This window comes from Myotis brandtii, unplaced genomic scaffold, assembly GCF_000412655.1.
Source record: "Myotis brandtii unplaced genomic scaffold, ASM41265v1 scaffold1162, whole genome shotgun sequence".
NCBI classification, from domain to species: Eukaryota; Metazoa; Chordata; class Mammalia; order Chiroptera; family Vespertilionidae; genus Myotis; species Myotis brandtii.
The window spans coordinates 168517-189857 of NW_005354021.1; the positions used below are offsets into that span (position 1 = coordinate 168517).

Here is a 21341-nt window from a genome sequence, read left to right on the forward strand (position 1 = left end):
AGCGCCAAGAAGGTGAGCAAACATATTAAAAACAGTATGCCATATACGCCAGGTCTCTTGAAACATGCTGTGCAGATGTTTCTTCCCTGCAGTGACTGTGTCAAGCAGCAAGGATGGACCGGCTTCCAGCACTTCATAATCACAAAGATGAGGTACATTTAAAACCTTAAATATGGTTCTAAAGGAGCTCTTAGCAGATCTCTTAAATGAGCCCTAAACTATATCAAATTCCATTTCTATGAATTCCATGTGATTATCCAAAATTTTCCTGCCACAAATATATATCCTACTGGTTGTCATTATAATACTTTGCAAGAAGAGGAGTGCTAAGTGAATTAAGCCAGTAAGAGAAAGATAAGTATCACATGATCTCACTCATATGTGGAATCTAATGAATAAAATAAACTGATGAACAAAATAGATCCAGAGACATAGAAGCATGGAACAGACTGACAAATTTCAGAGGGAAGGCAGGAGTGGGTGAGTGGGTGGGGAGTGATTAACCAGAGGAACTTATATGCACGTATGCATAGTCCATGGACATAGGACACAGACAATAGCAGAGGGGTGGGTTCAGGGTGGATGGGATTAATGGGGGGAAAAAACAAATGGGACATATGTAATATTTTCAGCAACAAAGACCATACAGCCCTAACTGGTTTGGCTCAGTGGATAGAATGTTGGTCTGTGGACTCAAAGGTCCCAGGTTTGATTCCAGTCAAGGGCACATGCCCAGGTTGTGGGCTCGATCCCCTGTGTGGGGCATGCAGGAGGCAGCCAATCAATAATTCTCTCTCATCACTGATGTTTCTATCTCTCTCTCCCTTCCTCTCTGAAATCAATAAAAACGTATTTTAGAAGAAGAAAAAATTACCGTACAAAGTTAAAAAAATAAAATACATTTTCAGCAAACATAAATATAACTAAAGTGAAGTAACTTTAGAAATAGCTGCACAGGTCAGGTTTTGTGGACCAATGAGATTTAGAACCAAAGTTTAGAAAAAACGTTGGGTGTTCAGTTTTTGTATTTAGTCTTGCAAATGAGGGCTGATGGTCTTCACCTGTGTTTGTACACTCTGTCTGTCCTGAGTGTCTCTTATGTGCCAGGTATTCTTGTTGGGTGCTTGCAGGATATACAAATACAAGCATCTTTGTCCTTGCCCTTTGGGGGTAGGAAGACTAGTATGACAGTTCCTGCTGACTGTCACATGGTAGAGGGAGTCAGACGCAGACAAGCAAAGGCACACAAGGCAGATTTTGATAATATGATAGGAGACTATGGGATGAAAGAATTAATTCAGTCATCCTCCATTTCATTACAGTGATCTTATACACTGGATTAAGACATCTGCATTTTATCCTGTAAGCAACACCCTTCAATATTTATTAAATTGGACTCACCAGTGATGCTCTCCGAGTCTCTGTGATTGTTATTCATGAGGTTTTCTTCACCCATTGGTGATGTAAAAATGGCATTCTGGGATTGATTCATGCAGGATCCTTTCTTGCTTTGGTTGAAAAGGACAGCTTTGGTATGAATTAGAGTAAAGGAAATCCATCAAGCCATTCAATAAAAAAATGGATCTGGTTGTATGGATATTTCCCGATGGACAAACGACATCTGCAGCAATGAGTGCTCGCTCTCAGGTGATTATCATACCTTGACTGTCATGACCTAAAACAAAGAACAAAACAAATGACTCTGACATTCAGCATGCTCGCTAACAACAGCAGTCCAATTACCTGCAATACAATGTCTGGCATTAAGAATGCTTTCCTAATGATGCCTACAACATGGATACATCTCAAAATAATTACGCTGGATGAGAGAAGTCAGACAGAAAAAGAGTACGTAGCTTATAATTCCATTTATAGAAAATTCTAGAAAATGTAAACTTATCTATAATGACAGAAAGCAGATCAGGGCTGCCTGGGTTTGGAGGAGGGATTACCAAGGGGCAGGGGAAACATTTTGGAGATGATGAATATATTTATTATTTTGATTGTGGTGATGGTTCCACAAGTGTATATCTATGTCAAAACTTACCACATTGTACACTTGAAATATGTTAATTATAGTCAATAAAACTATTAAATTTTTAAAAAATAATTGACTTTAAAGTAAAATAATAATATATTGTGGGATCTATAATATATGTAGATGTAAAATGTACTACAACAATTGCACAAAGGCCAGAGGAGAAAAATGGAAATATACTGTTGTAAAGCTTTTATATTACATGGAAATAGTAACATATTGCTTAAAGGTAAACTGTGATAAGTTAAAGATGTGTACTATAAATCCTAAAGCAACCAATAAAATGACTCAAGAATTACAGATAATAAACCAACAAAGGAGATAAAATAGAATAATATACAACAGTGTTTCTCAACCATGGCACTGTTGACATTCTGGGCCAGATAATACTTTGTCATATGCTTTGTATAATATTTACTACCTGATTCTTTGTAGAAAAAGTTTGCCAATCCCTGATTTAATAGTACTATTATTCAGGCAACAAATAAACATCTGTCTAAAATCAATTATTTCCTACATCAACTTCTTAAACAGGGTTCCCCCCACATTTAGATATTTGCAATTATACCACTACTTCTAGAAAAATCCCAATAAACTAAAGAACAGACTTCTACTTTTTACACCTACAAGTATATTAAAATTATTTTCAATTTCTAAGAAAGCATTGTAAAAAAAGTAATGTCACAAATTTGCTTGTGAAGAAGAGAGGGGAAGGAGAAAGGGAGAAAATGAAATGGGAGAGTATAAAGGCCAAGTGTCTTTCATACTGGTCCAAATTGGTTCTTAAATAGAACTGTGGTTCTTAATCATATTTTAACCAAAAACCATTGTGAAAATTTAACACTAACCTTGAGAACCTCTGCTGAACACTGTTACATGCCAGCTGGTTTAATCTTATATTTACATTACCATTCCTATTTTTTCAAAAAATTTTTTTTACATATATCACACAGGAACACTCCCACACAAAAATCCTCAAGTTTCAACTATGGATTCCAGATCTTTGTTTTAAAGAATTGCTTCTTGCCCTAGCTGGTTTGGCTCAGTGCATAGAACATCGGTCTACGGACTGAAGGGTCCCTGGTTTGATTCCGGTCAAGGGCACATGCCTGGATTGCGGGCTTGATCCCCAGTAGGGGGCATGCAGGAGGCAGCCAATCAATGATTCTCTCTCATCACTGATGTTTCTATCTCTCTCTCCCTCTCCCTTCCTCTCTGAAATCAATAAAAATATATTAAAAAAAGAATTGCTTTTTAAAATTGTTGATACTATTACAGATGTCCTCTATATGCACCATTTACCCACCTTCATTCAGCCCCCACCCCCCTCCCTCTAGCTATCACCACACTGTTGTCTGTGTCCATGGGCTATGTCTATATGTTCTTTGGCTAATCTCTTTGCTTCTTTCAACCAGTCCCCCACAACCCTCCTCCCCTCTGACCTCTGTCAGTCTTTTTCATGTATCCATGCCTCTGGTTCTATTTTGTTCATCAGTTTACTTTGTTTATTAGATTCCACATATAAGTAAGATGCCCTAGTTGATTAGAGCATTGACCCAATATGTCAAGGTTGTGGGTTTGATCCCTGGTCATACAAGAGAATTGCATCTTAATCAGTTTTGTTAAGGGTTTGGTCTTAACTCCTGCAAACAAGAATAGAGAAAACCAAGTTGAACACAGAACTAAGTCCATCTCCCGAGTCAAGCAGGAGGAATCTAGACCTCCAGGGCAATCCAAGAACCTGCCCAACCTGCAGACTGTGGAGCAAGTCAGGGATGATCTGGAAATGATGTGTTCTTCCTGGTGACTTTTTTTTTTTTTTTAAATATATTTTATTGATTTTTTACAGAGAGGAAGGGAAAGAGATAGAGAGTTAGAAACATCGATCAGCTGCCTCCTGCACATCTCCCACTGGGGATGTGCCCGCAACCCTGGTACATGCCCTTGACCGGAATCGAACCTGGGACCTTTCAGTCCGCAGGCCGACGCTCTATCCACTGAGCCAAACCGGTTTTGGCATGGTGACTCTTTAGTACTAAATAAACCCGCTGGATATGCTCTGGTCTAGATCTGAGCTCCTCAGTAGGTCTAGTTTGGAGCAGCAACAGTGAGTACAGAATAATGTCTATAACTTGGCATTAGACAAGCCTGAATTTTCAAGCCTGGTTTTCTGACTCTGAGCACATTATCTAACAGTTTCTCATTGTCAAGATAGGAGTTATAATTAACTACTCTTTATGGGGAGGGTCAGGTATGAGGACTAAAATGCTTGTTGCCTTTAGTTTCCGCCTTTTGCTTGGGCCTGAAGAAAAGATGATGTCTTCAGCCTAATATTTATTCTTTTTTACTTTAATAAAAAACGTAGTTTATTGGAAGCAGATACAAACTCCATCTCAATATTTCTTAAGTTTCTGGCTCAATAGCCAACTCTAAGCCCAGAATGGCTACCCTGTTTGTGTATAGAACAGATGTAGTCTAAAGATTACAACTGAATAATCTTCATAAAGAGATAAGAACTGAGAAAATGTACTATAAAGAGACAAGTGTCATAAAACAGGGCTATTAAGGGAGATTATTTCTTCATGGATTGTGAGGAAGGGCTGCTTATAATAAAAGTCTTAACTATAACTGGTACCATTATCCATAGTATGTGGCTGTATTCGTTTCCTGTTACTACTACAACAAATTACAAGTTTAGTGGCTTAAAACAAAGTCAATTTATTATCTTACACTGCTGGATGCCAAAGGATGAAATGATTTCAATGGACCAAAATCAGGCCTGTGCTTCCTCTGGAAGCTCTAGGGGAGAATCCTTGTCTTTTCTAGCTTTTAGACCTACATTCCTTGGCTTAGGCCCCTTCTTTCATCTTCAAATCTGTTTCTATGTCACATCACCACCTTCTGCCAAGTCTCCCTTTATCTCCCTTTCACTAGGGCAACTGTGATTACATGTAAATGGAGTGGAATAATCCAGGATAATCTCCCCATCTCCCAAATTCTTATTTTAGTTTCTTCTGCAAAATCTCTTTAATCATCCTATATAATAAAAGCCCAGCGACCAAACAGCAGAACAACCAGAACGACCCCTCGCCCCGGCCAGCCCTGCCCCCGATTGGCCCCCATGGGGGCGGGCCAGCTGGAGCCCACCAGTGCACGAATTCGTGCACCAGGCCTCTAGTATAAGATAACAGTCACAGGTTCCAGGCAATAGGATCTGGATATCTTTGAAGGCCATTACTTAGTCTACCACAGTAGTTAAGAACATGAATTCTGGAACTAGACTGCCTATATCTGAACTCCAGCTTCACTTACTAGTTGTAGGATCTTGGATAAATTACTTAACCTCATTTCTTCACCTATAAAATGGGTCTAATAACAGGGTCTACTTAATGGGGTTGCTATGAGGATTAAGTGCATTGAGAGAGGAAAATAATAGCACCTACCTCAGGATCCATGGGGGAATTACATGAGTTAAACATGTAAAGCTCTTAAAACAATACTTTAGAATACAGTAAATATGACGCAAATACTAGTTATTAGTTCTATTAGCACCAATTAGTACTATTTGTCATCATTATTAGTTCTGTACCTTACACGAAGTTAAGCACAATGTAAACCTTATTCCTGACTCCTTAATGCATCTTCCCTCAACATCAAAAGCCACATTTAATTCCTGCCTTCTGACAAGTGATATTTAGTGCCATAATCCTTTTTCTTTCTACTTCTCTGATGCTGAATAAAGAGAAAGTATGCAAAATCAGAGTCCTAAATGTAGTAAAAACTGAACTTTGGCAAGCCAAACAACACCCTTTCAGTGCCCTTCCTAGTTTGTACACGCATATTCTAAGTATTTCCTTGAGTACCATCTACTCTTTATGCTGGATCTCTGCTCACACTTTTTAGGAACAATTTTGCTGCTTTTTTATAAAACAATCAATCAAGCATATGCATTATTAACAAGAAGCCAGCTTTTGTAATTCATGAACATTGAGGAGAAAATAAAATAGCCAAATGACTTATTTTAATAAGAAGGAGACTTAAAAAAGAACAAGCAAATCATGGCCTTGATACAAATATTGCTGGCAGAAAACAACATGGTTACTGACTTAGTTTAGCCTAGCCATGGAAACTAATGGTCAACAATGAGTGCCTAAATATAGATCCTGTGCCTTCAAAAATACTGCTACTTCCTTAACACAGGATACTCCAGTCAGAACAGGCTTATAGAAAGGCTAAAATAAATTCTGGGAAACTTCCTCTTGACAGAAGTGCAGACAAAAGTATAGTAAATATAATGATTTAATGAATCACTTAAAGTAGAAATATATTTAAAATTTTTATTGTACAAATAATACTTTGGGGATTAATTTAAGATACATGTGAGCTGTTGATCAGCACTCAGAAGTAGTAACAGTGCCCATCACCAGCTTCAGCAGCAGCTTTTTCAGGCAGTGGCAGCCCTAATCCAGACAAAGGATCAATTGTGTAATTTAAGAAATAAGTGTACATTGTCCCTACATTAAATAATAGATTTTGCCAGAGACTCACTAATTTTAATGTATCTGGTTACATCAAAGATATCAAAAAACCCACAATCATTTTAAAACCAGACACTGAACCACAAAGGACTATTTGATGACTTTAGTGCTAGGAGCTAAAAGAAAAAGAGGGTTTGGGGGGAAGGGGAACCCTCACCAAAATCCAACCTGGACAGTGTGCAGCAGAGCTGAGGAAGGCAGAGACCACACACCAACACCAAGTCCAGGGTCACAGATGTGCTACAGTATATCGCACTGGCTACATTTTACCAGCAATTATAAAGCTCACCCTGAGGAAATAGGATTTGTGCCCAGCAAATATTTTGTCTCTCCTTTTTAGTGCTATTCAAGTTAAAGATCAGTAGGGTTTTCAGAATATGAAATATATGGAGGCAGTTCTACTTACAAACAGGTTGGATTCCAAAAGGTAGTTAAATCCACTTAGTTTAAAAGTCCAAAACCATGAGTGAGATTGAGGCTTACAGGGTCCACATTTCCTCCTAGCTGATATTTTGAACATTAAAGAAACCCTGCCCTGTTATGTTTAAAATGAACGTTTGCTGAGGTGGGCAACCCCTCCCTGCCACAATCTCTACCAACAGGAGGAGGGAGGGAACCTCTGGCAGCTAAGGAATCCACACCTGCAGATTAGGAAAGACCTCAAACCCATGGTGCCTTCTGTGGTTTTTGATAAATTTCCAGTCGCACTTCATTCACCATGCTTAGCCTTTAAGTTCTTGAACGCCTAATTTTAACCTGTATCAACCTTTAACTAAAATACACATCCCACTTTAACTATGATCCTTGGTTTAAAACATTTCAGACATTCACATTTCTTCATCGTTGGCCAGTTGTCAATTGCACAGATACATATATGTCTCACACACTGTGGAACTGTTCTTCATAATCATTCTTATGTCCAATCATTTATTTAAAATGTATAATTTTCCCACTTTCATTTTTTACACTATTTCTACTTTTGTATAAATCAATTTATCATAGCTCTGCTTTTAGAGAGAAAATAGGGTTTGCAATATTTGTAAAATACTTCAGAACCAAACACATATAAAATAAACATACTATCAATAGCAATAAGGGCTGAGTTGAAAATGACCATTTGTTGGTGATCAGCAGAGCTGAATCCCTTGGTCTCAAGCATACTTTGTCCCTCTGCTAATTTAGAAAGTTCATAAATTACAAAATCAGCTCCTACTTTTCCACATTATTAAGTTAGCTCTCAAAGAGCACATGAGGTTATAAAAAGCATAGCTGTATATCTCATCTGGAGCTGCCACTTAGCAATAATTTGGGAGTCTGACAATTATTCTTACTTACGGTAATCCTTTACTATCACTAACTATTGGTCTTGGACAAACTCATAAAAATGTCCCCAAATAAAAAGCCCTTGGTGGGAATGCAGACCAGTGCAGCCATTCAAAGAAACCATCAGGCACTATGTAGTCAAATGAAGTACATATGTACCCTAAGACTCAGCAATTGTGCTCCTGGGTTTACTGTATCCCAAAGAAATTCTCTTATCAGCCCATAAAGAGACAATTTCGAGATTATCTCCTGCATTGCTGTTTGTGATAGTGAAAGGGCGAGGACTACACCCTCCATCTTGCCCCAGGGTAAGGGCTACGCCCTCCATCTTACCCTGGATTCTCCATTTTTGGGCAGCCATGTGCTGGCAAGGCTTCTTCCCGGAAGCCCAAGCCTCTGCTAGCCACAGCCAGGACTTCTTTAAACTAACCAATGACAATCAAGGGAAGTGCACACCATAGATATGACCACATCCTGTGTAACAAGACACCGACTTGCGCCTGGCCAATCGGCAGGGCCCAGAGTCCTTTCTCCTCCCCTTACTCCAACCCCTCTATAAAACCCCTCTCCACACCACAGTTCGCTCTCTCTGCCACTTGCTGCTGCGTCAGTAAGGAGGGTAGGGGAGCCAAGCCCGGGCTTGAATAAAGACTCTTATGCTTTTGCATCGGATACGGCTGGCTCCCTGGTGTGGTTTCTTGGGGATCCTGAAATCTGGGCATAACAATAGTAAGGTGAGGGCCTACTCCCTGGAGAGTAGACAGGCAAAATGTGGTGGATACACACTACAGAGCACCAAAGCACTACAAATACAGTGCCGAGCGAATAATGCAAGAAGCAAAATGAGAGAGATCCCACAATGCCATTTACATTAATTCATTTTTTTCTGCATTATATTTATAAACATATGAAAATGCTTGCCTTAGGGGAAAGAAAATAAGGAGAATTTGGAGGAAGGTATGGGGATAAAAGGGAAATTCTTAAAACATATGGAAATCCTACTGTTCTTTTAGTAGGCTACTTGCCATATAATTATTATTGCATCTCTTCAATCCATAAAGTCCGAACATGAACCTGGACACGAAAACATTTGCTGGAGACAATCTATGCAGAACTAGCAATCTTGGTAATGCAAACTATGTGGACACAGTTCCTGACAATTTCTTAAAAGGCCATGTTGCTTTTATATTACTACCTAGCTGCTCTAAAGCAGTATAATTAGATTTCAACTAAGGAAATGATAAAAAAAAGAAAAGAAAACAAAAAACAAGTGTGATGAAGGCTCAGTGCTGACATTTTCAGGTGTTTGGTTATCTGATAAAAGCTTTGAAGGAAAAAGTGTTTTAAGTTCAAAGATGACAAGAGTTTAAAAGTGGTGCATATAAACTACATTCCATAAATAAACAAACCTCTGATTTTCATCAGATGAAAATCAGTCACAAGCTACACTGGAAATTTCCATTCAGTTTCTCTCTTCAAAACACATAAACACAACACAAACATGTGCACCTCTGTTTCTCACTATAAATAAATTAATATGTTCATTCAAAAAATCGCAGGCAGTATAATATGGCAGATAAAAAAATGAAGAAAAAATGAAAGCTAACTGTAATCTCTTACCAGCTTTCACTGGGAAGTAGAATATTAACATGCTGTTTAGCAGCCTACTCATTTATCTTTCCATGTCAACTTATTATCAATATATGCCATCATTTTAAAGTAATTCATTTCTGAATTACACAATATTCAGAATATACAATTATATAATCACTAATACTTTCCATTAGGGACTTTCTAAAAATGAACAGGTTATTCATCCACTTCAAAACTCAAGAATCCATATAACAAGGGTTTAGCAAATTTTTTTGTAAAAAATGGGTAGTTAATATTTAAGGCTTTGCAGCCATATAAGGCTTCTGCTGCCCCCCCCCCCCTTTTTCAACCCTTTAAAAATGTAAAAAACATTCTTAGCTTACAGAATTGGCTGGATTTGGCCCACGGGATATAATTTTCTGACCTCTGGTTTATACCCTAAATCATGGTATTTTTGCATAACGACACCAAACTCTTATGGAAAATATTATAAATAGCCAAATAAGAAATATCAACATCTTTTAAAACTACTTTTGGAGAGGAATTTCATCTTTTGCTTTTCACACTCATTTCTATAAAAGATGACTGGCTTAGTTATATAAAAAAAAAGCACAGGGGAGGGTTGGGGGGCAGGAGGGGAGGGTAAGAGATCAACCGAAGGACTTGTATGCATGCATATAAGCATAACCAATGGACATAAGACACTGGGGGGTAGGGGAGGGCAGGGGATTGTCAAGGGCGGGGGGAAAAAAAGGACACATATGTAATACCTTTTGTAATACTTTAAGCAATAAAACAATTTAAAAAAAAGCACACAAAGATTGAAAAATAAATAAAAATAAATAAAAAAAACAAAGCACATAAAGATTGAAAAAATAAATAAAGAAATAAACAAAGCACATTATTATTTGGTAGTCAAAAATAATTTAGTGATGTCATATGGTAGCTTAAGTAAAAGGAAATAGGATAGAAAATAGCCCAAAAATACTAAATGCAAACCTCAAAAGGGTAGAAGACAGCACTATCTTCTCTGTACTACCTGACAAAAGAGTTACAAAGCCCTAGCTAGTTTGGCTCAGTGGGCAGAGCATCAGCCTGTGGACTGAAAGGTCTGGGGTTCGATTCTGGTCCAGGGCACATGCCTGGGTTGTGGGCTCGGTCCCCAGTGCAGGGTGTGCAGGAGGCAGATGATCCATGATTCTCTCTCATCGTTGATGTTTCTATCTCTCTCTCCTATTCCTTTCCTCTCTGAAATCAATAAAAAATATACATATATATATGTGTGTGTATATATATATATATATATATGTAAAAGAGCTACAAAGAGCTATATAGTATATTCAATTCTAACATTGCAAAAGCTTTTAAGATAGGATTTTCTTATAACTTCTGAAGAATAGAGACTGAGTTTAGTATGAACTATTTAAATATATGGAAGTTTGATAAATGGAGGAAATATTTACTTGAATATTACATCATCATCTTAACACAGGACAGCAGAGCTCCTCTGAGGAAAGAAATGTTTTTGTTTGGTAAAGCCCACTATGGTGCAAGGTGAGTTCTTGCAGCATCGACAGGAAAGCTAACTCCTCTGCATAAGACTAGGGAAATGACTGTTCTCTCTTTCTCTGGAAAGAAGTCCCATCCAGATGGCAGTAGCTCAGAGGCCACAAGAACACCAGGAATTTGCAGAAATCTAGGGAGAGTTTGGCTTCCCTATAACATGAAACTGAAGGTTCAAAACAACTATTTAGCACTTAAAATCCAGACACTCAGCTGATACTTGGGTTACTGGAATATTAAATATTTGCTCACAAGAGCAGTTGCTGTCAAGAATTTATATTTCAGAATATTAATAAAATCATCATAGCTGTTATATTTTTAAATCTTTTCCAACATAGGAAATTATGTCATTTTGACTAAAGTACTGGTTTTAAAAAAAGGAAAAAACACAATTATAAGTCTTCAAAATTGAGTAATGCAGAGTAAGTGGTATTATAGTTTGTGGGTTTCCTGTTCTCTTAACCAAAAATGCAGTGGAGGGGGTAATGTCTTGAGCCGAGGCATTTTATATAATAGATTCTGTGGGTACTAAAATATGTACTATACTTCTGCAACCAAAAAAATTCTTCCCCACCAAATTAGAAAGTGTTTTTTTCAATGCTGACTGACAAATTTTAGGTTGTAAATTAAATCAAGAGACACCATTACCTGAAAACCTACAGACACTTCACAGATTAAGAAACTGAACAAATATAGTCATGCTGGCAGACTTAAGAGTATTTACTGTGTAATCTGCACTTCACGACTTATCTTCAAATCAAATAGCTAAGGAGATCCCTTGAAGCAGCATTTTACACAGCAATAAAATAAATACAAATTTTAAAAACAGAAATATTTCAGGAATAGGTAGAAAATCTGTGTCCTCATTTCTTTTTGTCCCCTCTAAAAATCAAATGTAAACTTGTTTTTTGCTGGCTTACGATGATCCTAAATTTTTCAGTTATTTTAAACTTATAATACTTAAAGTCTTCAGAAGCTGATGTTTCCAAAAGGTGCCAAAAGAAAAACTGTAGCCAATATAGCTCTTCAGATCAACAAAGTAATCAGTGGCACCAGGACATGCAATCTTAAGTGGCCAGAAACAGGGTGTAACTTAAAATGGGAGTGATGCCAGGGTAGAATATTTATTATATAAACATATTTATAAACATATATAATTCTAGAATGAGTCTAGAATTCTGCATATCTAAGATTTATAACCATTTTAGTAACATAATTCTACTAGGCAAAAAAATGTTCAAATTATATTATGGTTTGGACATAAGACTCATGGATTTCCAAACCATTTGTCACAATCAATTCCACGACTTCATGATAAGGTTACCTTTTGAGGGAGAAATGACATGTGGTGGGTGATTTTGGTTTGCCAATGAAATTCAGGAACCAAATAAAAACAGATAAAAATTCTGTTGGCTATCTGCAACTCAGGAGACAATTAAGATTCTCAAATGAGCTAGGTGGGTCTAGTAACTAGGTGGCTAGGGAAATTTACTAACTCTATCCCTCCTCCTGCCTTTAGTAGCTGGTATCCACAGTTCTTCAGGATTTTAACATGGTCCCTCTCTTTCCTCAGAAATCTCATCTACTTCAAAGCCCTTAATTTCTAATTATATGATAATTACTCCCAAGTCTCTATCTTCAGCCCAAATTGGCATTTTTTTTTACTTTAAACTGAAACTCTCTATCAACTTATAATACCATAAATTTATCACATTCTAAACTGAACTCATTATCCTTCTCCCATTAAATCTGTTTTTTTCTTGCTTTACTAATTAGTTAATATTATCAATTCACCTGATCAGCAGGGCCAAAAACCAAAGTCATCTTTCTTCTCCTCAATCCCTGCTTTCCACGTAGTTACCAGTTACTGTCCATTTATTCGCCAAGCCTACGGCTATGGCCTTACCCAAGTCCTTCTCTCTGTCCCCGACCAGGGCAATAGTTTCCCACCTGGTCCTCCAACCTCAGCCCTCATTCCCTCTCTATCTGCTGAGGTTCTTGGAACCCATACTGCTAACTCAGCCCACCGCTCCCATTCCCTTAGCATACTGTACCTTACGCTTCAAGTGTCCTCCACCTCTAAATGCACACACAGGAAAAAATTTCTGGTAACTTGGTCTCTCACACAGATTTTCCTATAAGGGAAAAATATACTATGGGAACCAAAACATGTGGTCCACTTGACAGTTCCACTGTATAAACTGCAGACACTCTGGCCTCCTTATCATTCTTTAGTGGGTCTGCTTGGTGTATACTTTCCTCAAGGCCTGATCAACAGAGTACACTGAGACAACTTCAGTTTCTAGACCTGAACAACTGAAGAGCAGACATCGCTGTCCTGTGAAACTTCCTGAGCAGAAACGAGTTCTTTTGACACTGAGAACAAAAAGCAAAACCTCTTTGTTAAATTCATGACTTTACTACAGAATATACCAAATGAACCCAGCACTACAGAAGTTTGCTGAGATTAGCTTATAATGGTAAGCAACTGATATAAAGACAGAAGAGCTCTGTTTCAAATGGAAAATACAAGATAGAGAAATTGATTCTCAATTCTGTTTCAAATTCAGTCTTTCCCAATAATAGCTAACACTGACAGAGCACTTACTATGTGCAAGGCATTGACTTTATTCTTCTCCCATGAAGCCTGTTTTTGTTTTATGCACATAATCCCCTCTCATCCTCACAACTACCCCAAGATGTGATATTACTGTTAAGGTTTCATAGATAGAGAAAACTTAAGCGCAGGTTAAAAAGAGCCAAGAATCAAACTCAGAGCTGGGGCCTCTCACTTCCGAGTGCTATGAGGAGAAACAAGGAGTGTAGGGGACTGTGAATCTCTCTCTCTCTCTCTCTCTCTCTCTCCTGTTCCTTCCTCTCTCTCTAAAATCAATAACATATTTTTTTTTTAAAAAGAAAAAGCCTCAGAGATCCTTCTAAAACAGGCTTATTAGCTCTCCACTCCATTTTGTAAAAAATACATGATTACTGAAAGAGAAAAAAAGGGCAAACAAGCCCCCAATTTGTTCTTTTGTGCTTTTAGAAAAAAATGAGTCATCTGATCCCAAAGTTGGCTGTATTTACAAAGAAACAGAATGATCTGTGTTTTTATGTTTATTATGTTTCTTTAATAAGACAACTCCAAATTTGAATTTGATTTTGCCATTAAATAACTATTCAACAGTATTAAGAAAATAATACAGATATATTATTACTGTAAATTGGGAATAATTCTGTCACTTGTTATGAGCTGCTAAAAATAAGTGGGATGAAGATCAAAATAAAATTTTGTTGCAAGAAATTAAGTCCACCTATATCGTAATACATTATCTTGCAAATGCCATGCATTCAATAAATATCTGCTAAGAGAATAAGTCAATCTGTAGTCAAGTTACATCCATGCAATCTGTAGTAGAGAGAAAAACGGTACTACACGAAATATAAAGTTATTAGAGCATTTGAAAATTGAAAGCTTTCTTAGCCTAATTTACAAAAATCTACATAGTCCTCTCATGGGTTTCAGTAAAGAGATATGAGTGTATATATTGGGCTACATCAATTAAGTCCATCAGTTACACTAATATTGCAAACATTCCCTAGAGCAGTGATTCTCAACCTTCTGGCCCTTTAAATACAGCTCCTCATGTTGTGACCCAACCATAAAATTATGTTCGTTGCTACTTCATAACTGTAATGTTGCTACTGTTATGAATCGTAATGTAAATATCTGATATGCAGGATGGTCTTAGGTGACCCCTGTGAAAGGGTCGTTCGACTGCCAAAGGGGTCGCAACCCATAGGTTGAGAATCACTGCCCTAGAGAAATGTGTTTGAAAACACTGGCAAAAACTACAAAATCTTTAATACTCACCCTCACCACAATTTTCTTATTTTAAAAACATTGGTAGTAAGATGTTTCCCAATAAAGTTAAGACATGGTAATGAGAAAAAGTCCAACAAACTGCTATTGTGGGGAGAAGTCCTGAGATAGAAAAGGCTGATAGAATGCGATGACTCAGGGTCATTACTATGACTAAGCAATTACTGTATTATAGTGACTGTAGTAATATCCTCTAAGATTATAAGCTTTTATTTTTATTTTTTAAATATATTTTATTGATTTTTTTACAGAGAGGAAGAGAAAGGGATAGAGAGTTAGAAACATCGATGGGAGAGAAACATCAATCAGCCGCCTCACGCACACCCACCACTGGGGATGTGCCCGCAACCAAGGTACATGCCCTTGACCGGAATCGAACCCGGGACCCTTGAGTCCGCAGGCCAACGCTCTATCCGCTGAGCCAAACCGGTTAGGGCAGATTATAAGCTTTTAAAGAGCTCCTTCTCCCTACACTAAATGGTCTCAAATTGCTATTTTTTTTTGATATTTTAAGTCTACTTCTAATTTGGTTTTCTGCCTCATTGTAAAGGCAATCAACCATTACACTTTACAGATGCCAGTGTCTCTCCCCTTTCTAATCTGCTGTTAGCTGAGAAACCAGATAACCAGGTTATCAGAGAACCCAGAAGTGTGTGCTGGAGACTAAACCTTAGGACCTGTTTTCCTGCCCTTGGCTGGTTCCTCGGTACCTCTTTCTTTCATCCCTGCAGCGCTAGGGATTTGGTTGCTTCTTTTCTTCCTTTGGCACAGTCGCCACCAAGTGCTTTCTCACCTGGTGTTCTTTTCCCTAGGTTGGCTATGAATACCTTTGTCCTTTCTTCACTGTCTCCTAAGAAAAGTGTAAGTCCTCCTCTTGTGTGAGAATTTTACTGTCAATTGTCACAGAGAAATATAAAGTAGGTTACAAACATGGACCAAGTTGTTTAAGGAACCTTAAAATTTTTCAGTGATTTTGTTCCTTAATCAGTGTTCACAGACGCCTCTCTTGAATGCTCGCTCCCAGAGACTATGTGCTCACTTTCTTCCTCACTTCACTGTGAGCCCCTTGAATGAAGGTGTCTTATGTTTGCATGCCCCAAACTTAAAGCAACTGACACATGGTAGGCTAGCAATACATGCCTAACTATAAGCTTAGTGATTTAAAATGTCAATACACTGAATTGTAGAAGTAATTTAATGAACAAAATTACTTATTAGTACATTTCAGTCCAACATCAACTAAATGAATTGCCTTGAAAAAAACACACAAAAAAACCTTAAGCTAAGAGTGAACAGTTGAAAGAAAACATTGTTTTTGCTTTATGAATAACTCTGTATAAGAGTTTGCTGTTAAAAGAGAGATTTATTATTTTTATAGCAATAACACAGTGCCCACTTTTCTTATAAATAACTAAAAAGAACTGGCTGACAATTTCATAGGAAAGCTACAAGTGAATTTTTGGCTCACAACTTAGTTTTATCATGTTTCCCACTAACAGTATTTGCAACTGTTTATAAATTACATTTAAATTAAGTCTCATATTAAATAAGAAATGAGAAAATATCTACTTAAAAACCCCACAATTGCTAATATCTGCAGTCTTTTGTTTTCCATGACTAAAAATAGAACAGTGTTTAGCCTAGTACTAGCTAAAAAGATGAGAATAGATGGGAAAAAATCTTTTTAAGTTGTTAAATTATGTGCTTTAGAACAGTTGTACCATCTCAGAGACATTTTAGTTGGCTCACAGCCTCCTCCTCTTCCTTTCTTCCTTCAGACAGAGAGTGTTCTTTCTTAACCAACAAACTTCCCTTTGTTTAGATTTATATCACTGGCCTGAATAACCCAAAGCACCACACACAACATGCCAATGACTAAAAGCAGTAAGAACAGAAAGCAGAGGTTTGGTGCTTAGACCGCAAACCTTTCTGTACATGATGAAGTTTTGAAAAGTCCATTTTCTAAGTTGACAAGCATTTTATTAAATGTAAAGAAGTAGTTAAGTTCTGAAAAGATTACAAATGATATGAATGGGGCTGTTGCAGATTTGGCCATCAACCTGGTCCTCACACCACAGGCATGCCCTCCATTATCCTCTTAAACACCCTTTTCTGAGACAACCTCATACCACACCATTCTTGCTAATCTCTGAAACCCTATCTGTTCTCTATTTCTCTTACTCTCATTCCTCCCACCAGTAAATTCACAAAATCTATAGCTAGTATTCTCTCCAAACTCTATGAATGAAGTACAAGCATAATCTCAATCATGCACTTCCACACTTGTTGATGGGAATATAAATTAGCAATCCTCTTAGAAGAGGAACTGGGTGAAAGATAGAAGGGGGAGAGAAACTTATTTTTCTTAATATACCTTGCAATTTTTCTACACGTGTATATGTCCACCAGGTTGAAAAATAATGAAATACGTTACTTAAAAGTCTCTATTCCTGCCTTCTCTAAATCCCCTCTAACTACTGCCCTCTGTTCTCAGCCATGCTTCCTTAAAGGGTATTTCCTCTCATTCTCTTTTCCCCATCTCTCATTCATACCTCAACCCCACTACAATCTGATTTTTCCTGAAACCACTTTCCCTTCAGTCACCAGTAGTCCCTGCTAACCAATCCAATCATACCTTCTTAGTTGTTATCTTACGTCACCTCTGGTTCAATATTGTTGACTGCTCCCTGCTTTCCTCTGTTGACTCTCTTTTCTGTTAATAACTCCCAGTCTGGCTCTTAAACTAGACTTTTTCCTGAGCTTCAAACAATTTTCTCAAAGGCTGATTGTGATCCCTTAAACCAGTGGTTGGCAAACTGCAGCTCGCGAGCCACACGCGGCTCTTTGGCCCCTTGAGTGTGGCTGTTCCACAAAATATCGACTTCTGCGCATGGGCCACGAAGTTTCAATCACACTGTACGTGCACGCCTGCACGTGGTATTTTGTGGAAGAGCTACACGCAAGGGGCCAAAGAGCCGCATGTGGCTCGCGAGCCGCAGTTTGCCGACTACTGCCCTAAACTGATCCACTGAACATTTGTCTCCTTTTTCTCACCTTGCCACATCCAACCCATTACCAAGTTCTGTGCAGTCTAATACCAATATATGTCTCTCAAATTTACCCACTTCTCTTCATTCCCCCCTCTTTCATCCTAATTCAAGCCATCATCAACTCTTAGATTCCTAAGGTGAACCAAGTTCCTATTAGGACTCTATGTTAATCTCTTATTCTCCATAAGGCAACAAGAATCATGTTTTTTAAAACTAAATTCCTTTTAAAAATAAATGAAGGGGTCCCATAATACCTAGAATAAAATCCACACTTAAAATCCCAGTCTACAAGGTCTGCCCCTACTTGTCCCTCATCTTGCCACACTCTGCTCTTTGCTCAGACTCAGCCACAGAGACACAGACCTTTTGTTATTTCTTTTCACTTCGCATCACACTCTCTTATCTCTGGGCCTTTGTAACTGTTCACTGTACCTGGACTACTCTTCGCTCTTGTTCTTTACATGGAAACTACTTCTCACCCTTCAGGTCTCAGTTGAAAAGCCATCCTAAGGGAAAAGTTACCAGTCTACCATATCTAAAGTAGTCTCCTCTGCCACCTTTATTTTACAATGCAGCATCTAATTTATTTCTTTTACAACATATATTACAATTTACTTCCAGGAAGAGAAAGGGAGGCTGCTATCTTTTCCCTTTCCTCCTCCTTGCTGATCTGAATGGCAACACAATGGCAGGAGCAGCAACTCAATAAATATTTGTTGTTGAACTATCAACTGAACTGGTGGGTGAATTCTTTCACTATTAACATGCATAATTTATCAACTCCATTGTTATACAACATGGTGTAATGCTTTTAAATTAGACCCTAATTTATTTGAACTATTTCTTCCTTCTTCATGACTTGTGAGAAAACTTTCTAAAGAGAAAGAACTCAAAGTCTGGCAACCACTGACAGAGATATATAGATAAGCTTCCAAGACCTCTCTGATCTTTACAACATGAATTAGTTCCACCTCTATTCCATGAGTAGACTTTGTATGCTCATTTTCTTAGCAGGAATAAACCATAATACAGGGTGGAGTGGTCAAGTAGGATATGCCTAAGGTTACGTGAGTCTGTGGTAAAGCTAAGAATAAAGTCAGAACATTACATACTAAAAAGCAGGTCAGTGATTTTAAAAATTTCAATAAAATGACCTCAATGAACAATTGGTCAATCAGCTGTTTATGAGACAGCTTTCAATGCCTCTTGAAATAAACTAAAAGTACTGAAAAGAAATAAAAAGTAGTGTACAATAGACTCTGCCCTAAGGAGAGTAAAGATGTAAGAAACCTAACATCTAATGGTGAAAGCTGTAATAATCTCTATGATTTACATTCGACCTAAGATCTAATAATGTAAAGAAATTTAAGAAAATAAGATACCACCACCAGATTTATTAAGAATTTATGAGTGTTAGGACAGAACTGTTCTGTACATAGCCAGAGGGGGAGAGCATTTTTCTAGCTGAAGTGGTCTGGCTTCACATAGGAGTAAGATTTGAGTGAGTTCCTCAAGGATGGAAAGATTTGGATAGTGGGAATGGGGATAGCTGGTAGGGAAAGACAGAAGCAGCCAGAGCCAGTTTGGCAGGAGTGTACAGACCAATTTCAGTGGGAATATATGGGGAAGTACTTGGAGCTTTAAATTTGACTAGCTCAGATTAAGAAATCTGAACTTGATCCAACAGGGAACAAGTTTCTAAATGGAAAGTGACATTTGAGAAATAAATCTCGAGTCAGAATAGAGGATAAATTTCAGAATAGAGGATAAATTAGAGACAGAAAAATAATTAAGAAATTTTATCACATTATGCCTGAATTATTGTAACAAACGCCTAACAAGGCGAATGGAAACAGAGGGATCTGTGAGACAGTGAAGATAGGACTTGTTTCGGATGAGCTGGCTCTAGATGAATTTTATCCTCTCCTAAAAGATCATTACATTCAGTATAACTTCAATCATTTGGCTTAAAACCTTACAATTTTCCTTGCTCCTCAATCCCTAAGAGTTCTCTTTCCCAGACATTTCCTGTTTTCCCATCTCCCAAACTCTTTTCTCCAACTACACAATATATTCCCAACAAAACAAAGGATTGTATTTACTAGTTTTCTAGACACATCAGGAAATTCCCAATCCTATAACTTTATCATGCTACTGCTTGTAACTTCAATGTTCTCTTTTTCTTCTACATATCCAATCCTCACACCCCAGTTCAAATGCCAGTTTTTCCATCAAGTTTTCCCAGAAGCCCTAGTAATTACTGCCTCTCAATGCTCCACTTTTCTCTAAAAAACTTTAAAAAACCCAAAAACTTATTATTGTTCCTAAACTTCCCTGATAAGCTGTATACTCCCTATGGAAAAATACCCAATTCATTTTTGTATTCCTCCTTTCATAGGCAGTTGAAGATCTTAATACTGTATGGCAACAGCATAGTATAATGGCTAAGAGCACAGATTCTGAAGACAGCTTGTGTTTGAATCTTTTTTTTTTTTTAAATATATTTTATTGATTTTATGTTTGAATCTTTTTTTTTTTTTAATATATTTTATTGATTTTTTACAGAGAGGAAGGGAGAGGGATAGAGAGTTAGAAACATCGATGAGAGAGAAACATCGATCAGCTGCCTCCTGCACACCCCCCACTGGGGATGTGCCCGCAACCAAGGTACATGCCCTTGACTGGAATCGAACCTGGGACCCTTCAGTCTGCAGACCAACGCTCTATCCACCGAGCCAAACCGGTCAGGGCTTGTGTTTGAATCTTACCACTGCCATTTATCAGCTATGTGACCACGGACAAGTTACAGGACCTCCCTGTACTTCAATATCTGTATGTATAAAATGGAGCTAGTAATAGTAGGTATTTCATAAGGTTGGCTTATTGCTTCTCAGCCTTTTGGCTAAGATCAAACAAAGTATAGGACTTGGCTTAGAACAGTGTAAGCACCATAAAAGTGTATTAAATACAGTGGGAAAACAATGAGTATTCTGTGAAAGCTTTATGAAAAGCCAAATGTCAAAAGCATAGCCAGTCTATAGGTAAAAAAGGCTATACAAATTCTTCCAAAATCTTTTTATATATACCCTAAAGATTAGCTGTGCCCTCTAAAATCTTCCTTAACAATGGTTCTGTTGAAGATAGCATTTTGGGAGAGACCAAGATGGCGGCATAGGTAAACACCGCAGACTGCTGCCGCAAACAACCACTTCAAAAATACAACTAAAAGACGGAACGGATATCACCCAGAACCACAGGAAGGCTGGCTGAGGAGAGACTCTTCAACTAGAAGGAAAAACAACAGCACACCGAGGCTCAAGGAGGCGCAGTGTGGAAAATACTCAGGTACGGAGGTG

The 21341-nt window shown here is 37.8% G+C and overlaps 1 protein-coding gene across 4 annotated transcripts in view; it reads right to left on the bottom strand.

The window, feature by feature from the left end:
* TRAK2 (trafficking protein, kinesin binding 2) overlaps positions 1-21341 on the bottom strand; it is a 64775-nt gene that overhangs the window by 38565 nt on the left and 4869 nt on the right. The window contains exons 1-2 of one of the 4 annotated variants that reach the window (XM_014528663.1): positions 13110-13402; positions 1402-1675 (exon numbers count right to left, since the gene is read on the bottom strand). In XM_014528663.1, the coding sequence (XP_014384149.1) occupies positions 1402-1492 (91 nt within the window). In that variant the 5' untranslated portion in view covers positions 1493-1675; positions 13110-13402. Of the gene's footprint in view, positions 1-1401; positions 1676-6982; positions 7114-13109; positions 13403-21341 lie in introns of those variants that run through there. The other 3 variants (XM_014528660.1, XM_014528671.1, XM_014528676.1) reach the window with 3 other exon arrangements.